At 57.9% G+C, this 13,553-nt stretch overlaps 1 protein-coding gene across 1 annotated transcript in view; it reads left to right on the forward strand.

Annotated features, from left to right (window-relative positions):
* The window catches only part of CACNA2D4 (calcium voltage-gated channel auxiliary subunit alpha2delta 4), a 70,028-nt gene extending 57,282 nt beyond the window's left edge, over window positions 1-12,746 (forward strand). Inside the window, exons 27-38 of the mRNA XM_055579685.1 lie at window positions 3,807-3,868; window positions 6,163-6,207; window positions 6,393-6,455; window positions 7,325-7,395; window positions 7,737-7,812; window positions 8,200-8,252; window positions 8,525-8,580; window positions 8,974-8,994; window positions 9,786-9,903; window positions 11,235-11,347; window positions 11,933-12,015; window positions 12,642-12,746. Of these exons, the coding sequence (XP_055435660.1) occupies window positions 3,807-3,868; window positions 6,163-6,207; window positions 6,393-6,455; window positions 7,325-7,395; window positions 7,737-7,812; window positions 8,200-8,252; window positions 8,525-8,580; window positions 8,974-8,994; window positions 9,786-9,903; window positions 11,235-11,347; window positions 11,933-12,015; window positions 12,642-12,746 (866 nt within the window). The remainder of the gene's footprint in view (window positions 1-3,806; window positions 3,869-6,162; window positions 6,208-6,392; window positions 6,456-7,324; window positions 7,396-7,736; window positions 7,813-8,199; window positions 8,253-8,524; window positions 8,581-8,973; window positions 8,995-9,785; window positions 9,904-11,234; window positions 11,348-11,932; window positions 12,016-12,641) is intronic.
* The last annotated feature ends 807 nt before the right edge of the window (window positions 12,747-13,553 follow it).

The raw sequence follows: 13,553 nt of genomic DNA on the forward strand, positions 1-13,553 counted from the left end.
GGGCAGGGACGGAAGAGCTCAGCCAGGTGTCAGGGTCCAGAGGCTCTGACAACCAGCCATTAGCTGTTTGTTAACCGGATGCGAGGTTACTCACTGCCCCAAAGTGGACAGGTGGATGACGAAGTCTCTGGGGTCCCTGAGCACCAGCTCCCCACCTGCTACATAAAGGATGGGCCCTGTTGACCCACAGCCGCCCGACCCCCCAGGTTAGCACAGCCTGCCACTGGGTTTCAAGGGCACGGTCGGTCGACAGGAGAGCGAGGGGGATGATGGAGTTTCCGACTCCCAGGGCACAGCGGCTCCAGCAGGGCGGGTTTGTGCGTGTGCCGCACGGCTGTTTTGTTTTGCCGTCTGTGATGACAAAGCAAGGCGGAGGTGACAGCCAGGACACAGAGCAAAGAGGAGCATCTTGATAAGCTGTCTGCCGCCTGTGGCCTTATTGAGGCTCTTTGTCTGCCAGCCGTGCGAGTGAGCGGGTCTTAAAGAAAAACTGCTTTGCAGGAAGCAGGCAGAGGAGGGCATGAGGCGGCATGGATCAGGGGGACAGGCAGGGCAGGGGCAGGAGGAAGGGGGTCTGCTCGCTCCCCCTCCAACAGGTTGTGGCAGGTCCCCCTAGGGACCAAGGTCAGGCTCTGATGTAAGGACCTGCCAAGCACAGGCCTGGTGGGGTGGGGACAGCAGCCTGGGAGGATGGAGGCCTCACCTGCCTTCGGCCTCAGCCAGGGACTGACTGACTCTTCACCGCTCCATCTGCAAACCCAGGACCAAGGGGTGGTCTCACCTGCACAGAGCAGGCTTCTGGGGGGTTGCCAGGCAGGGGTGGCCAGCCTGGGGCCCACTGGAGCGAGGGATGAGGTCTGAGAGCTGCCCTGGAGTCTCCCCGGAGGAGGCTGGGCTCTTTGATGGGGTGGAAAAGCATGATTCAGTTTGTGAGGCAGGCATTGAACAAAAGGGTTTGAAATGATTCGAGCCCCAGGTAAGGTGTGGTGGAACACAGTGAGCGAGTTGTCCTTAAATCCTTGAAGATGCCCCCTTCCTGCCCCCTTGTCTCCCCCCAGGCCCCACACCCTGCCTGCCTTACTCCAAACCAACCCCTGCTCTCAGCATCTAACAGTTCTTCCCTAGGAAATTATTCTTCGTATCTCACCTGAATTCCCCGTCTCTTAGTGGATTTCCCTGGGTCCTCTAGGGCACCAGGCACAGCTAGATCTCCAGCATTCAGCACCTCCATCTCTAGGAAGGAGGGGCTCCGAGTGGAGAGAGGAGTTCTGCGAGGCCTCCACCCCAAGGTAAGGGGAGTCCTTGCAGAACTGGCTCACCAGTCAGGGAGCCGACTCTGCAGAATTCACAAGCATTTATTTTATTTAGCCTGAAAAGTATTTATTGAGAACCTCGCTGTGTGCTAAGTGTTATTCTTGGGGCTAGGGAATTCCAGCCCCCTGCCCACTGCTAGCCCCCATTCTAGGTGGGGCAAAACAGACTACGGACGAGGAAAGTAAATGTCATGCTTCCTAGAAAATAAAGAGTGATGAGATAGAGTGTGAACGGCCAGTCGAGGGGAGGACCTCGTTATCCGGGAGGTCAGGACACTGCCTCAGGAGATGCTGTTTGCCCTGAGATCCAGTTGTAAGACGGAGCGCTTCATTAATTCTAGGGAAGTGCATTCTGAGGGTGGGGGTGCTGGTGGAGGGGAGCGGGCAGCTGGTGCAAAGGCCCTGGGTTGGGAACAGGCTTGTTCAAGGGAGTTAGGGATTCGGGCTGAAATCAGAGAGATCGGCAGGGCCTTGGATGCCAAACCAACAGAGAAGTTTCTATTTTGTTCTGAGGGCAGCGGGAAGGCCTTGGAAGGTTCTGAGCAAGGGAGAGACACAACTTAACCTTCAGGAAGGTCACTCTCTAGGCTCCGTGGGGAAGGATCCGCTGGGGGGTCCGGGGCGTTAATCCAGGTGGGATGGGGGTAGTGGTGGGGTTGGAGAGAGTGGGGTGATTCATGAAGTTTGGAAACAAGGGGAGCAGCACTCTGGCGGGATGTGGGAAGATAGTGACCATCAGGTGGGCGATGTGGCCTCATGTGGGGAGGGTTCTCAAGGAGGATCTGGTTTGGGGAGAAAGCCACAGTCGGGCTTTGACCATGTGAAGTCTGAAATGCCTACTGGTGACCGGGGTGGACCGACAGCAAGCAGTGAGGTGTCCCAAGTCCTAGGACCAGGGCCTAGGGCCTGGAGGGGCTCGTGAACCCACTGTGAGATGGACCCTGGTTCCGGAGCACAGGCTTGGGGCCTTGCTCCTCTGTCTCCACCCATGAGCCTCAAAGTCCTGTCTCATTAGGGAAACCTTAGCCCCGCCCTCTCGAGATGCCCTGGGTTAGAATCTCAGAATTTCTTCCAGTTTGGAAATGCCACACCTCCAGGAGACCCGGCCCTGAGCCATGGAGTGGCAAGGCTGAGTCTGGCTCTAGAAAGAGTCTGAGAGCTTGGACCCAGAGGCCAAGGTCAGGGTTTCTTGAATCCCAAACCATTCACGCTGCTCCCCTCTGGCCATTGTTAGACGATGCCTCCTCTTTCGCTCAGCTTCTTCCTACAGGTGAGAGAAGTCTAAAATGAAGGGCAGGGCGACTTCCCCAGTGGCCCAGTGGTTCAGACCAGGCTGCCAGTAGAGGGGGTGCAGGCTCGCTCCTCAGTCAGGGAACTGAGATCCTGCATGCCCTGGGGCACAGCCAAAAGACTAAAAATGAATAAATAAAATGAGCATCAGGGGAGGTTGTAACAGGAAAAATGAGGGGTATGGCTGAGGGGCCTCCTGCAGTCGTAGGGAGAAATGGAGGAGGGGAGCGTCCTGTCTCCTTCCCACCCACTCCTTTCATACACACCCACCCCAGACCTGACAGGAGCAAAAAAGCCCCCGATTGTGGTGGGAAATCTCCCCGTTGGGGTGACGTGGTCTCGTGAACATGGCAGAATGCTGGGGACCCTGACCCGTCCCCGTTTCACAGAGGAAGGAGCCGCAGACCTCGAGGGGGCTTGCCCAGGTCCATCAGAGCCCTCCCGACAGGGACTCACGACAGGCCCAGAGGAGAGAGCGGCCAGGGGCCTTAGAGACCCTGGGCGGTAGGTCTTCTTCGTGTTTAGGGGCCAGTGACTTGGGCATGGATCCCCCCCCTCCCCCCGAGCTGTCTACCATGTGGACTCAAGCTCGGGACTTTAGCTGTCTGACACCCAGGGGATTGTCTCTTATCTTCATCCCTGATGGTAGGAAGCAGCCTCGTTTCCTTACGCTTTCTCTTTCTCTACAAATTGCCTGTCTTCCTATTCTCTGGGCCCAGATTTCTCCCAGCCTCTGGGCACTACCTCGCATTCTCCCAGCCTGTCTGGGGACCAGAGAGGCATGGTGGCTCTTGTGAGCAGCGGCATCGAGCTGGGTTTTCCGGGGCTGGGAGCCTCCTGCAGGCCTGCTCACTGGGTCCTGCTTTGTAAGGAGGAGCCTCTTAGCCTCTTACGCGGGGGCCTGAGCGGGCTGGTGGAGGGGTGTCGCTCCCACAGGGCCCTGGACTCCAACCTGGGTCTCAGCGGGAAAGTGGGACCACCTCCCCGGGCACCCACCTTGAACTCCCAGCTCCTTGACCTCATCATCACATCTTGGGGTGTTTTCTGGTGTTGTTGGCTCTGGAGAGACCGAGCCACACGCCCGCCCCCAGCCCAGGCTGCCAGGTGCCCCCAGCCCTCTGTGGATACACCTCCTCCCTTGGACTGGGATCCAACACCTCTCTCATCATCTCTTCGCTGCACCCCCGCCCCGCTCCCCGGCAGCCGTGGGCGTCCAGATGAGGATGGAATTCCTGCAGCACAGCTTCTGGGCCGCCACCCGGCAGGTGGGTGTGGGGGTGTGGGTGGGCCACTCAGGGTGAGGACCCCGACCTGTGCACCTGAGCTGCTGCCACCAAGGTCCTGCCCGCATCTCAGCCCCGGACCCCCCGTGCACATACACAGGGCACACACGACAGGAACACACCATACACATGTTACACCACACACATCCCCCGTGTGCACACACCACACTCACCACACAGGCATGTGACCCCTGCATGCACACCACAGGTGTCCTTTGGGCTCCATTCCCCACACACACCACACACATACATACCATGCACACACACATCACACACATCACACACACACCACACACATCACACACACACCACACACATACATACCATGCACACACATCACACACACGTCACACATCACACACCACACAAACCACACACATACCATGCACAAACACATCACACAGATATCACACATATCACACACCACACACATATCACACACCACACACATCATATCACACACATCACACACACACCACACACCACACACACCACACACACCACACACACATCACACACATACATACCATGCACAAACATCACACACATCACACACATCACATCACACACACGTCACACATCACACACCACACACACCACACACACATCACACACACACATACCATGCACAAACACATCACACAGATATCACACACATCACACACCACACACATCACATCACACACCACACACATCACATCACACACATCACACACACACACCACACACACACATCACACACCACACACATCACATCACACACACATCACACGCATCACACACACACATCACACACGCATTAAACATACACCACACACATACATACCATGCACAAACACATCACACACATAACACACCACACACATCACATCACACACACATCACACACACATATCACACAATCACACATACACATCACACACACCCATCACACACACACTCACCACACACACACCACACACACACATACCATGCACAAACACATCACACAGATATCACACACATCACACACCACACACATCACATCACACACCACACACACACATCACACAATCACACATACACATCACACACACACACATCACACACACACATCACACACACATACCATGCACAAACACATCACACAGACATCACACACATCACACACCACACACATCACATCACACACATCACACACACACCACACACATACATACCATGCACAAACACATCACACACCACGCACATCACATCACACACCACACACATCACACCACACACACACATCACACATACACATCACACACACACACATCACACACACACCACACACACATACCATGCACAAACACATCACACAGACATCACACACATCACACACTACACACATCACATCACACACATCACACACACACCACACACATACATACCATGCACAAACACATCACACACATCACACACCACACACATCACATCACACACACATCACACACATCACACAATCACATACATACCATGCACAAACACATCACGCACATCACACACATCATACACCACACACATCACACACCACACACATCACATCACACATATCACACACACCACACACACATCACACACACACCACACACATACATACCATGCACAAACACATCACACACATCACACACCACACACATCACACACACACATCACACACATCACACACACACCACACACACATCACACACACACCACACACATATATACCATGCACAAACACATCACACACATCACACACCACACACATCACACAATCACACACACATCACACACATACATACCATGCACAAACACATTACGCACATCACACACCACACATATCACATCACACACACCACACACACACATCACACACATCACACACCACACACATCACATCACACACATCACACACACACATCACATCACAAACACATCATACACACACATCACACACATCACACACACACATCCATACCATGCACAAACATATCACACACATCACACACCACACACATCACATCACACACACATAACACACGCACATCACACATCACATCACACACACGTCACACACACGTCACACATCACACACATCACATCACACACACGCCACACATCACACACACACATCAAACATCACATCACACACACATCACACACACGTCACACATCACATATCACACACACACATCACATACATTGCACCACACATCACACACTCACACGCACACACATGGATACACAACTCACAGCTCTGCCCTTCCCTCCAGTGTGGTGCCGCGGAGGGGCCGTGCCCAGAGAGCTGCCAGGACAGCGTGAGTGCCTCCCCAGCGGGAAGTGGGGAGGGACAGCCCCCACCCGTGTCCCCCTGATGGGCCAGCCCCTCCTCCCCAGCCAGGGCTCCATGTGGAGGCCTCCCCACATGGTCCAGCGGGCAGGCAGCAAGACTAGGGGTCAGTGTTAGGGCCTGGCCTTGACCTCCTTCTGGGCTTCTCCCCAGGACCTGGACTGCTTCGTCGTCGACAACAACGGGTTCATCCTGATCTCTGAGAGGCCCCAGGAGGTAAGGCGCTCAGAGGCGGAACTGGAGGGGCGGGGGCGGTCACATCGCCCAGTGACTTCTACCGTCAAAAAGGCCGGAAGCAATAATCCTTGCCCAGAGACAATCAGTAGACAGTCTGAAACCATAGCTGGCACTGAGAGATCTCAGGATCCAGCCTTTTCACCTCAGATGTCCTCTGTTTTGTCTCCACCACTCTATTGGTGGGGGGGTTCCCCGAGGCCCTCTGGTTTTGTCTGCAGCCTTGCCCTGGGGGCCCACCCCAGAGTCCTGAGCCCCTTCCCGCCCCCCACCACCTGCTCCTGTCTGCCTCCCCCTCCACCCACCTTAGTTCATTCAGACATCCGGAGAAGAGCCCACAGACGGGGCAGCTCACGAACCACAAAGATGTTCTTCTTACAGCTGTAGGAGCTGGAGCCCGAGGGGGCCCCCCCGGGTGGCAGGGTTCTCAGTGTGTCCCCAGCGGCAAGGGGCAGGGAGCCCCCTGGGGTCTCTTCTGAGAGCACCAACCCCATCAGGTGGGCCTGTTGCCCTGGAGGCACCTTTTTGCATGTGAGTTCGAGGCACACGCTCATACCTCAGCGCCCACCCTCCCAGCCTCCGTGGGGCCAGGGTCTGGACACTCTCTCCCCTCCTCTGGACCTCCCGGATGGGAAAGTCCATCCTCACCGGCCAGCCTGGCCTGGAGGTGCCCCATCACACTGGCTGGCCACACACCCAGGACCCCCTTAGACCCAGAAGGGCCGAGGAGAAAGTATAACCTCCCCACACATACTTACTAAGCCCCAGGAGGGGAAGCCCAGATGCAGGTGAAGTGTGGAGCTTGGAGCAACCCCCTGTCCCTCCCTCTCCCCATCTTCTTGCCCTCACAGGTGGGCCGATTCCTGGGGGAGGTAGACGGTGCGCTTGTGACCCAGCTGCTCAGCATGGGGGTGTTCAGCCAGTAAGTGGGGCAGGCACCCCCCTCCCTGAACACATAGAGAGGAGGCAGGGTCAGATGCTAAACAGATCAGATGCATCTTAGATCCCAACCTCAGAACCACACAGGGACCCCCAGGGCTGCAGAGCAACCTCTTTAGGCCCGAGGCCTGTGGGGGTGGGAAGGGCTGGGGTCCGCCTGAGAGGGAGAGCTAGGTCTGCTGTCCCTGGTCTTTGAACAGCCCGAGCCCAGAAATGTCATTTTCTGACCTGCGGACGAAAACCCTGCTGCAAAGTCTCCCGGGGCAGGGTAGGGGTGGAATACGGGTGGGGTCTGGACTCACCCTGTCCCATTTCTGGCTTCAGAGTGACCATGTACGACTACCAGGCCATGTGCAGACCCCCAACCCACCACCACAGCGCCTCCCAGCCCCTGGTCAGCGTGAGTGTCCCCCCGGGGCTTCCCTCCACCAGATGGTGGCCTGTCCCTTTCTCTCCAGGAACCAGGGCCCACCTTGGCCCTCTCCCACTGCCCCCCCTCACCCATAGTCCGCTCCCTCCCAGATCTTATCTGACAGGGCAGGGGGGCTCAGGGCAACTGCTCCAGCAGAGGGACAGCTGCAGCTGCCTTCTTGCCTGGTTCCCACCCTCACCCCCGCACGGTCCACAACCCATCAGGGATCCCATAGACGCCACCCAGGGTGATGACTGGCATTATCCCCTCATCCGCTCTACAGCAGGAATTTCCCAGAACAGCTTTCTGCTGATCCCATTGCTGGGATGGGGTGGGGGGAGCCCGGGGCTCACAGTGCACCCCCTCTCCCCCCAGCCCATCTCTGCCATCCTGTCGGCTACCAGGTGGCTGATGAACGAGCTCCTGCTGTGAGTGAGGGGCTGGGGACTTCACGCAGGGGTGGGCTATGAGGGGGCCCCTCGAAGGGAGCTGCTTGAGGTCCCCACAACCCCAGAGGAGGAGGCTGAGGTCCGGGGTGGAACCAGCCAGGCACATACAATGCCCCCTCCTACATGCAGCTGCCAGGGGAGGGCCTCTGCACCCCAGGAGCCTCCAGACAAGGGTTCCCTGCAGGGAGGGGCAGACAGCCCGGGGACCAGTGAGGAGGGCAATCAGGTCTCTGACCGCTTCTATCCGACAGGCTCCTGCTGGAGTGGAGGGCCTGGGGCTCCTGGTGTGGGGACCACAGGGCTGAGGGTGAGTGCTCGGTTGCGGGAGCCCAGAGCCCAGAGCCCAGCATCATTCCAGCTGCCACTTGTGGGGAGGGGACTGCAGAGGGCCCACTGCTCACGTCCGTCCTGTCGGCCTCTCCATCACCTTCCCTCACCTCTGTGTGACGCCATACCATCTCGGGACACCACGGACCTGTGTGACATCATCCGTGTTCCATCATCCATCCCATGTGACATCATCCATCCCGTGTGACGTCATCCATCATATATGACATCATCCATGTGACATCATCCATCCCATGTGATGTTGACCATTCCCGTGACATCATCCATTCCATGTGACATCATGCCCACACCATGTGACACCACCATCATCACCATCATCGCCACCCCGTGCTGGGCCACACATCCTGGACAGCCAAGACCGTCTTCCATCATTGTAAGTAGAGCGGCCGAGGAGCCCCAGTGCTGGGCTGGGAGGGTCCCAGGAACCTCTCTCCTTCCAGGACTCCTCAACAATGAAGGCCCCTCCCAACTTAGAGCCTTGCTCCTTAGGGGAGGGTGCATAGCCCAGACCTCATCCCACACGATCACAGCCCTGCCCCAGGGAAAACGGAACCCTCCAGCCCTCTTCTGGGCAATAGCTCTGACGACGCCAGAAGGCAGTGTCCTGTGGTCCAGAGGCCAAGGCCCCACACAGGGAACAGCTATCTGCTCACCCAGGAGTGGACATGGGTCCTCCAGGGCAACTGCCAGGCCTCTGAGTTTGCTGAGTCCTTTCTGAGCCCGTTTGAGTGACCACACAGGCCCCACTGAGGAGTCCAGGAAGTCTGGGCACTGGGCCCCCCGCCCACTTCTAAGTGACCATGGGGTCAGTTGCGGGGGGAGGCCCACGGCTTGTCCGGGAGCTGTGTCTGCAGAGCACCCGCTGGACCGTCCACAGGGAGCAGGGCTGTCGTCCCCCAGGCCCCCCACACCCTGACCTCCTCCAAGGCCCTGGACATCACCGCTGACTGTGAGGAGAGAGCCAGGCGTACCCAGGGTCACCCAGGGCGTCACTCACACTCAGCTGCTCCCTCTCCCCCGCCCCCCAAGTCCTGATGGCTTGCCATCTGCCAGTGGACGGAGCGTCTTCCTCCTGGCGCAGTGACCACACTGCCCAGGCTGTCGAGGCCCACCCCTACGAGGGTGACCGAGGCCCCACGTCCACACCCTTCCGTGTTTCCGCAGCCCACAAGCACAAGAAGCAGGACCTGCTGCAGCCCTGTGATACCGCCTACCCCGTGTTCGTCCACCAGACGGCCGTGCGGGAGGCCAACGGCACCGTGGAGTGCCGCGCCTGCCAGAAGTGAGCGGGGAGGGGAGGGAGCCGGGTGGGGTCCCCATGGCAAGGCCTCTGTGCCCGCTTCCTCGGTGGAGGGACACAGGCCTCGGCCCAGAGCATGGCAGCCAGGTGGGGACAGGGCTAGCATAATGTCCATGTTGGCAGACAGGAGAGATGGCCCTGAGGCCAGGGCAGACTCGGGGAAGGAGGGCCAGCTCTCGCTTAGACATCTGTCCACGCAGAGGACCAGGAGGCTGGAGGACGTTTCAGGGGTGGCTGGGGCACCTGATACCTCTGCCCGAGCTCCCACGGGGAGGCCAGGCTCTGGCCCAGGGAGGCCAGGAGGCCTGGCTCAAAGTTCCGTGCTGCTCACTCCCACCCCGACCTCGGGCCACCGCCCACCCCCGGGATGTTCCATCCTCACCTGGAGGAGATGGCCTCCCCTAGGCTGTCCACTTGCCAGCATGCCACTCCCCAGGGGCTTCCAGGATGTCCCTGAGATTCAGGGCACAAGCAAACTGCCTTCCAGTGGGACGCCTGGGACCCTGGCCTCAGACACAGCCAGCCCATCTTTTGCAGGCAGGCAGTCATTGTAGGACTCACACAGCCGGTTTCACAGGAATGTAGTTATTTGTACACTTATCTCGGAGGCTGGCAGGGTGGACACAGCGAACAGTGTGGGTAAAGCCAAGGCCTCAGAGTAGACAGACTTGCTTGAAGAGGAACTGGTGACCTTGGGTGCATCACTTTACCCAGAGGAGTCAGCTTTCCCATCTGCAAAACAGGGATAATACCAACTTCGTATGGTATGAAGAAGGTTGAATATGTACATGTGAGTCTGTTGTGCACGTGTGTATGGGCACGTGGATGTGTTGTGTGTGTGCACGTGCAGGTATGAAGTCCTCTACCCCGTAGGAAATGCCTACGGGCAGTGTCAGTGGCCAAAGCACTAGCTGAGCCAGTGACTGCAACTGGCTTGCACCCACCCGGCTCCCAGTCAGGCAGCATGTGGGCCTGGGGCGCCACCTTGTGGCCAAGCCTGAGCACTGTAACCCCGCTGGGGGCCGGCCCCTCCACACCAGCCTTTACTTGATAGTCTTGACTTAGGCCTGTGTTCCCCGCGGACGTCAGTGAGGACTCCCATCCCCCTAGATGTCTGGGCTTCCTTCCCTCCAATCTGCTAAGAAAGGAGCAGGGCAGCTGTAAAGGCTTGTGGGAGATGTAAACCAGGTTGCCTCCCACCAGGGGGCTAACCTGGGCCCCCAAGCCCTCGCGCCCTCTCCAGAAGAGCCTCCCTGAAGCCCAGCATCCGGCTGCTCGGAGCCTCCACGGGCCAACCTCTCTCGTGTCCTCAGGGCGTTTGTGATGCAGCAGGTCCCCAGCAGCAACCTCCTGCTCCTGGTGACGGACCGCACCTGTGACTGCAGCATCTTCCCGCCAGTGCTGCGGGAGGCGGAGGAGGTCAAATATATCCTCTGGGGCTCCAGCCTGTGTTGGGCGGGGGAGGGTGGAGGGCGGGTCATCACCGAGGGGCTCAGATCTAGAGAGGTGGGGCCAGCCACCCTCACCACCAACACCCTGCCCTTCCCACGGTTCCGAGGGCTGACCTCTGACCCCAGAAGGCAGTGAGGCAGCCAGTCCCACCAGAGGTTCCAGAACTGAGTCCCCAGAGGCTCCCGGGTGGCTCAGACAGTTAAGAATCTACCCGCAATGCGGGAGACCTGAGTTCGATCCCTAGGTCAGGAAGATCCCCTGGAGAAGGGAATGGCTACCCACTCCAGTATTCTTGGGCTTCCCTGGTGGCTCAGACAGTAGAGAATCTGCCTGCAGTGCGGAAGACCTAAGTTCGATCCCTGGGTCGAGAAGATCCCCTGGAGAAGGGAAAGGCAACCCACTCCAGTACTCTTGCCTGGAGAATCCCATGGACAGAGGAGCCTGGCGGGCTACAGCCCTTGGGGTCGCAGAGTCGAACACGACTGAGAGACTGTCACACACACAGGCTCCAGCGTCATCTCTGCCTCAGCTGTGTTCACCTTAACAGTGACCTCTGCACATAACGCCTCTGTCAAGTGTGACAGGATGCGTTCCCAGAAGCTCCGCCGGCGCCCGGACGCCTGCCATGCCTTCCATCCAGAGGTGGGGGCTGGGGGGGTCTTCATCCCCAAACCTCGGCCCAAGCCTGTACCCTTCAGACTTGAGAGCACTGGACACCCAGTGTGCAGCTGTGAGGGCACTTCTGGAACCCCCATCCATGTCCATTCATGCAGGGAGGGACCCGGCAGTGTTTTTATGAGACCTGGTCTCCCAGGGGCCAGGCCCTTGGCAAACTTAAACACAGCTTCTCCACATCGCCCCCATCGCACTTGGATCCACAGGGTCTGGGCGGGTAGGAGGAAACCGTTAGGCACATAATACTGTGGTGACCAGCCCTGAACACCGTAGTTGGGCTTCTTGTACTCCTTGCTAGTCCTTCTTGTACTCCTTGTCTAGTCGTCCTTGCTAGACACGCTGAATCCACAGCCAGGATGCTCCCAGAGTGCCGGGCTTCCCTGCAGTCACTCTAAGAGGATAACTCCACAGCCCTTCCATCTTCCTTCTCCTAGAAGCAGGGGGTGGGGGGCCAGGGCTCCCTCCACTTGCTGGAACTCCCCTCTCCCTCAGCCCTCGGTCCCTCTTAGTCCCAGAACCTCCCTCCTGACTCCCAGTCTCCTGGTCGCCTCTGCCTGGACTGGTACCTCACCGCGAGTGCTCTGGGTCCACAGGAGAATGCCCAGGACTGCGGAGGCGCCTCAGACACCTCGGCCTCACTCCCCCTGCTCCTGCTGCCTCTGTGGGCCTGGGTGCTGCCACCCCAGCTGCTGTGGTGACCCCGCCCCGTCAGGCCTGCTTTGACACTGGGAAGTCAGCAGTCCACTGTGCTGTCTGGCACTCTACAGCTGGGTTCTTGCCCAGGGCCGTGCTCGTCCATCGTGGACCTCCTGAGATTGCTGGTGGAGTCAGAAACCCGTCCTGAAGACCTTCCGGGGTGCCCGGTACCCTCTACCCCACGTCTCAGTGGGCAGTCTTCCGAACCTCCTCTTGGGGAGTCCAGCATGAGCTCAACCTGGACCAAGACCAGAGAGCTTTAGTTCCATCTATTCCCCCAGATATCCAGACCCAGCTAGAGACAGGGCAGCTCTTTCTAATGAGCCTGGTTGGTCTTCAGTAGAATCCAAGGACTTAAAGTCCTGAGAAGGAGGAGAGGAATGAGGCTGAGGGCAGAGAGGGGAGGAGGGCAGGAACGCTTCCCACCAGAATGTAGCTGCCCCAGGGTGAGGTATACAGCAGAGCAGCTCAGTCTCACAGTTGAAGCTCAAAAAAGGTGTGTGTGTATGTGTGCGTGTGTGTGTGCGCATGCGTGCATGAGAGAGAGAGAAGGCAGGTCCTTTACATGAACATGGCTACGTGTGATGCCCACAAACTATTGCTATTAAAAAAGTTTCTATAAATGTCTTTGCAAAGCCCTGACTTACCATTTGCCTCTTTCTAAGAAGAAGCTAGTAGGTTAGTGATACAGCTGCTGCACTGGAGAAGGATGTGAGTCCAGGCCAGGGCGCAGGACCAGCTGCAGCCAGAGGCGTCCTAGCAAAAGACTGGTCTTCAGGGAGGCGTAGTCAGGGGGATCCTGAAGGCTC

The sequence above is a fragment of the Bubalus kerabau genome, chromosome 1, assembly GCF_029407905.1.
Source record: "Bubalus kerabau isolate K-KA32 ecotype Philippines breed swamp buffalo chromosome 1, PCC_UOA_SB_1v2, whole genome shotgun sequence".
Lineage (NCBI taxonomy): Eukaryota > Metazoa > Chordata > Mammalia > Artiodactyla > Bovidae > Bubalus > Bubalus kerabau.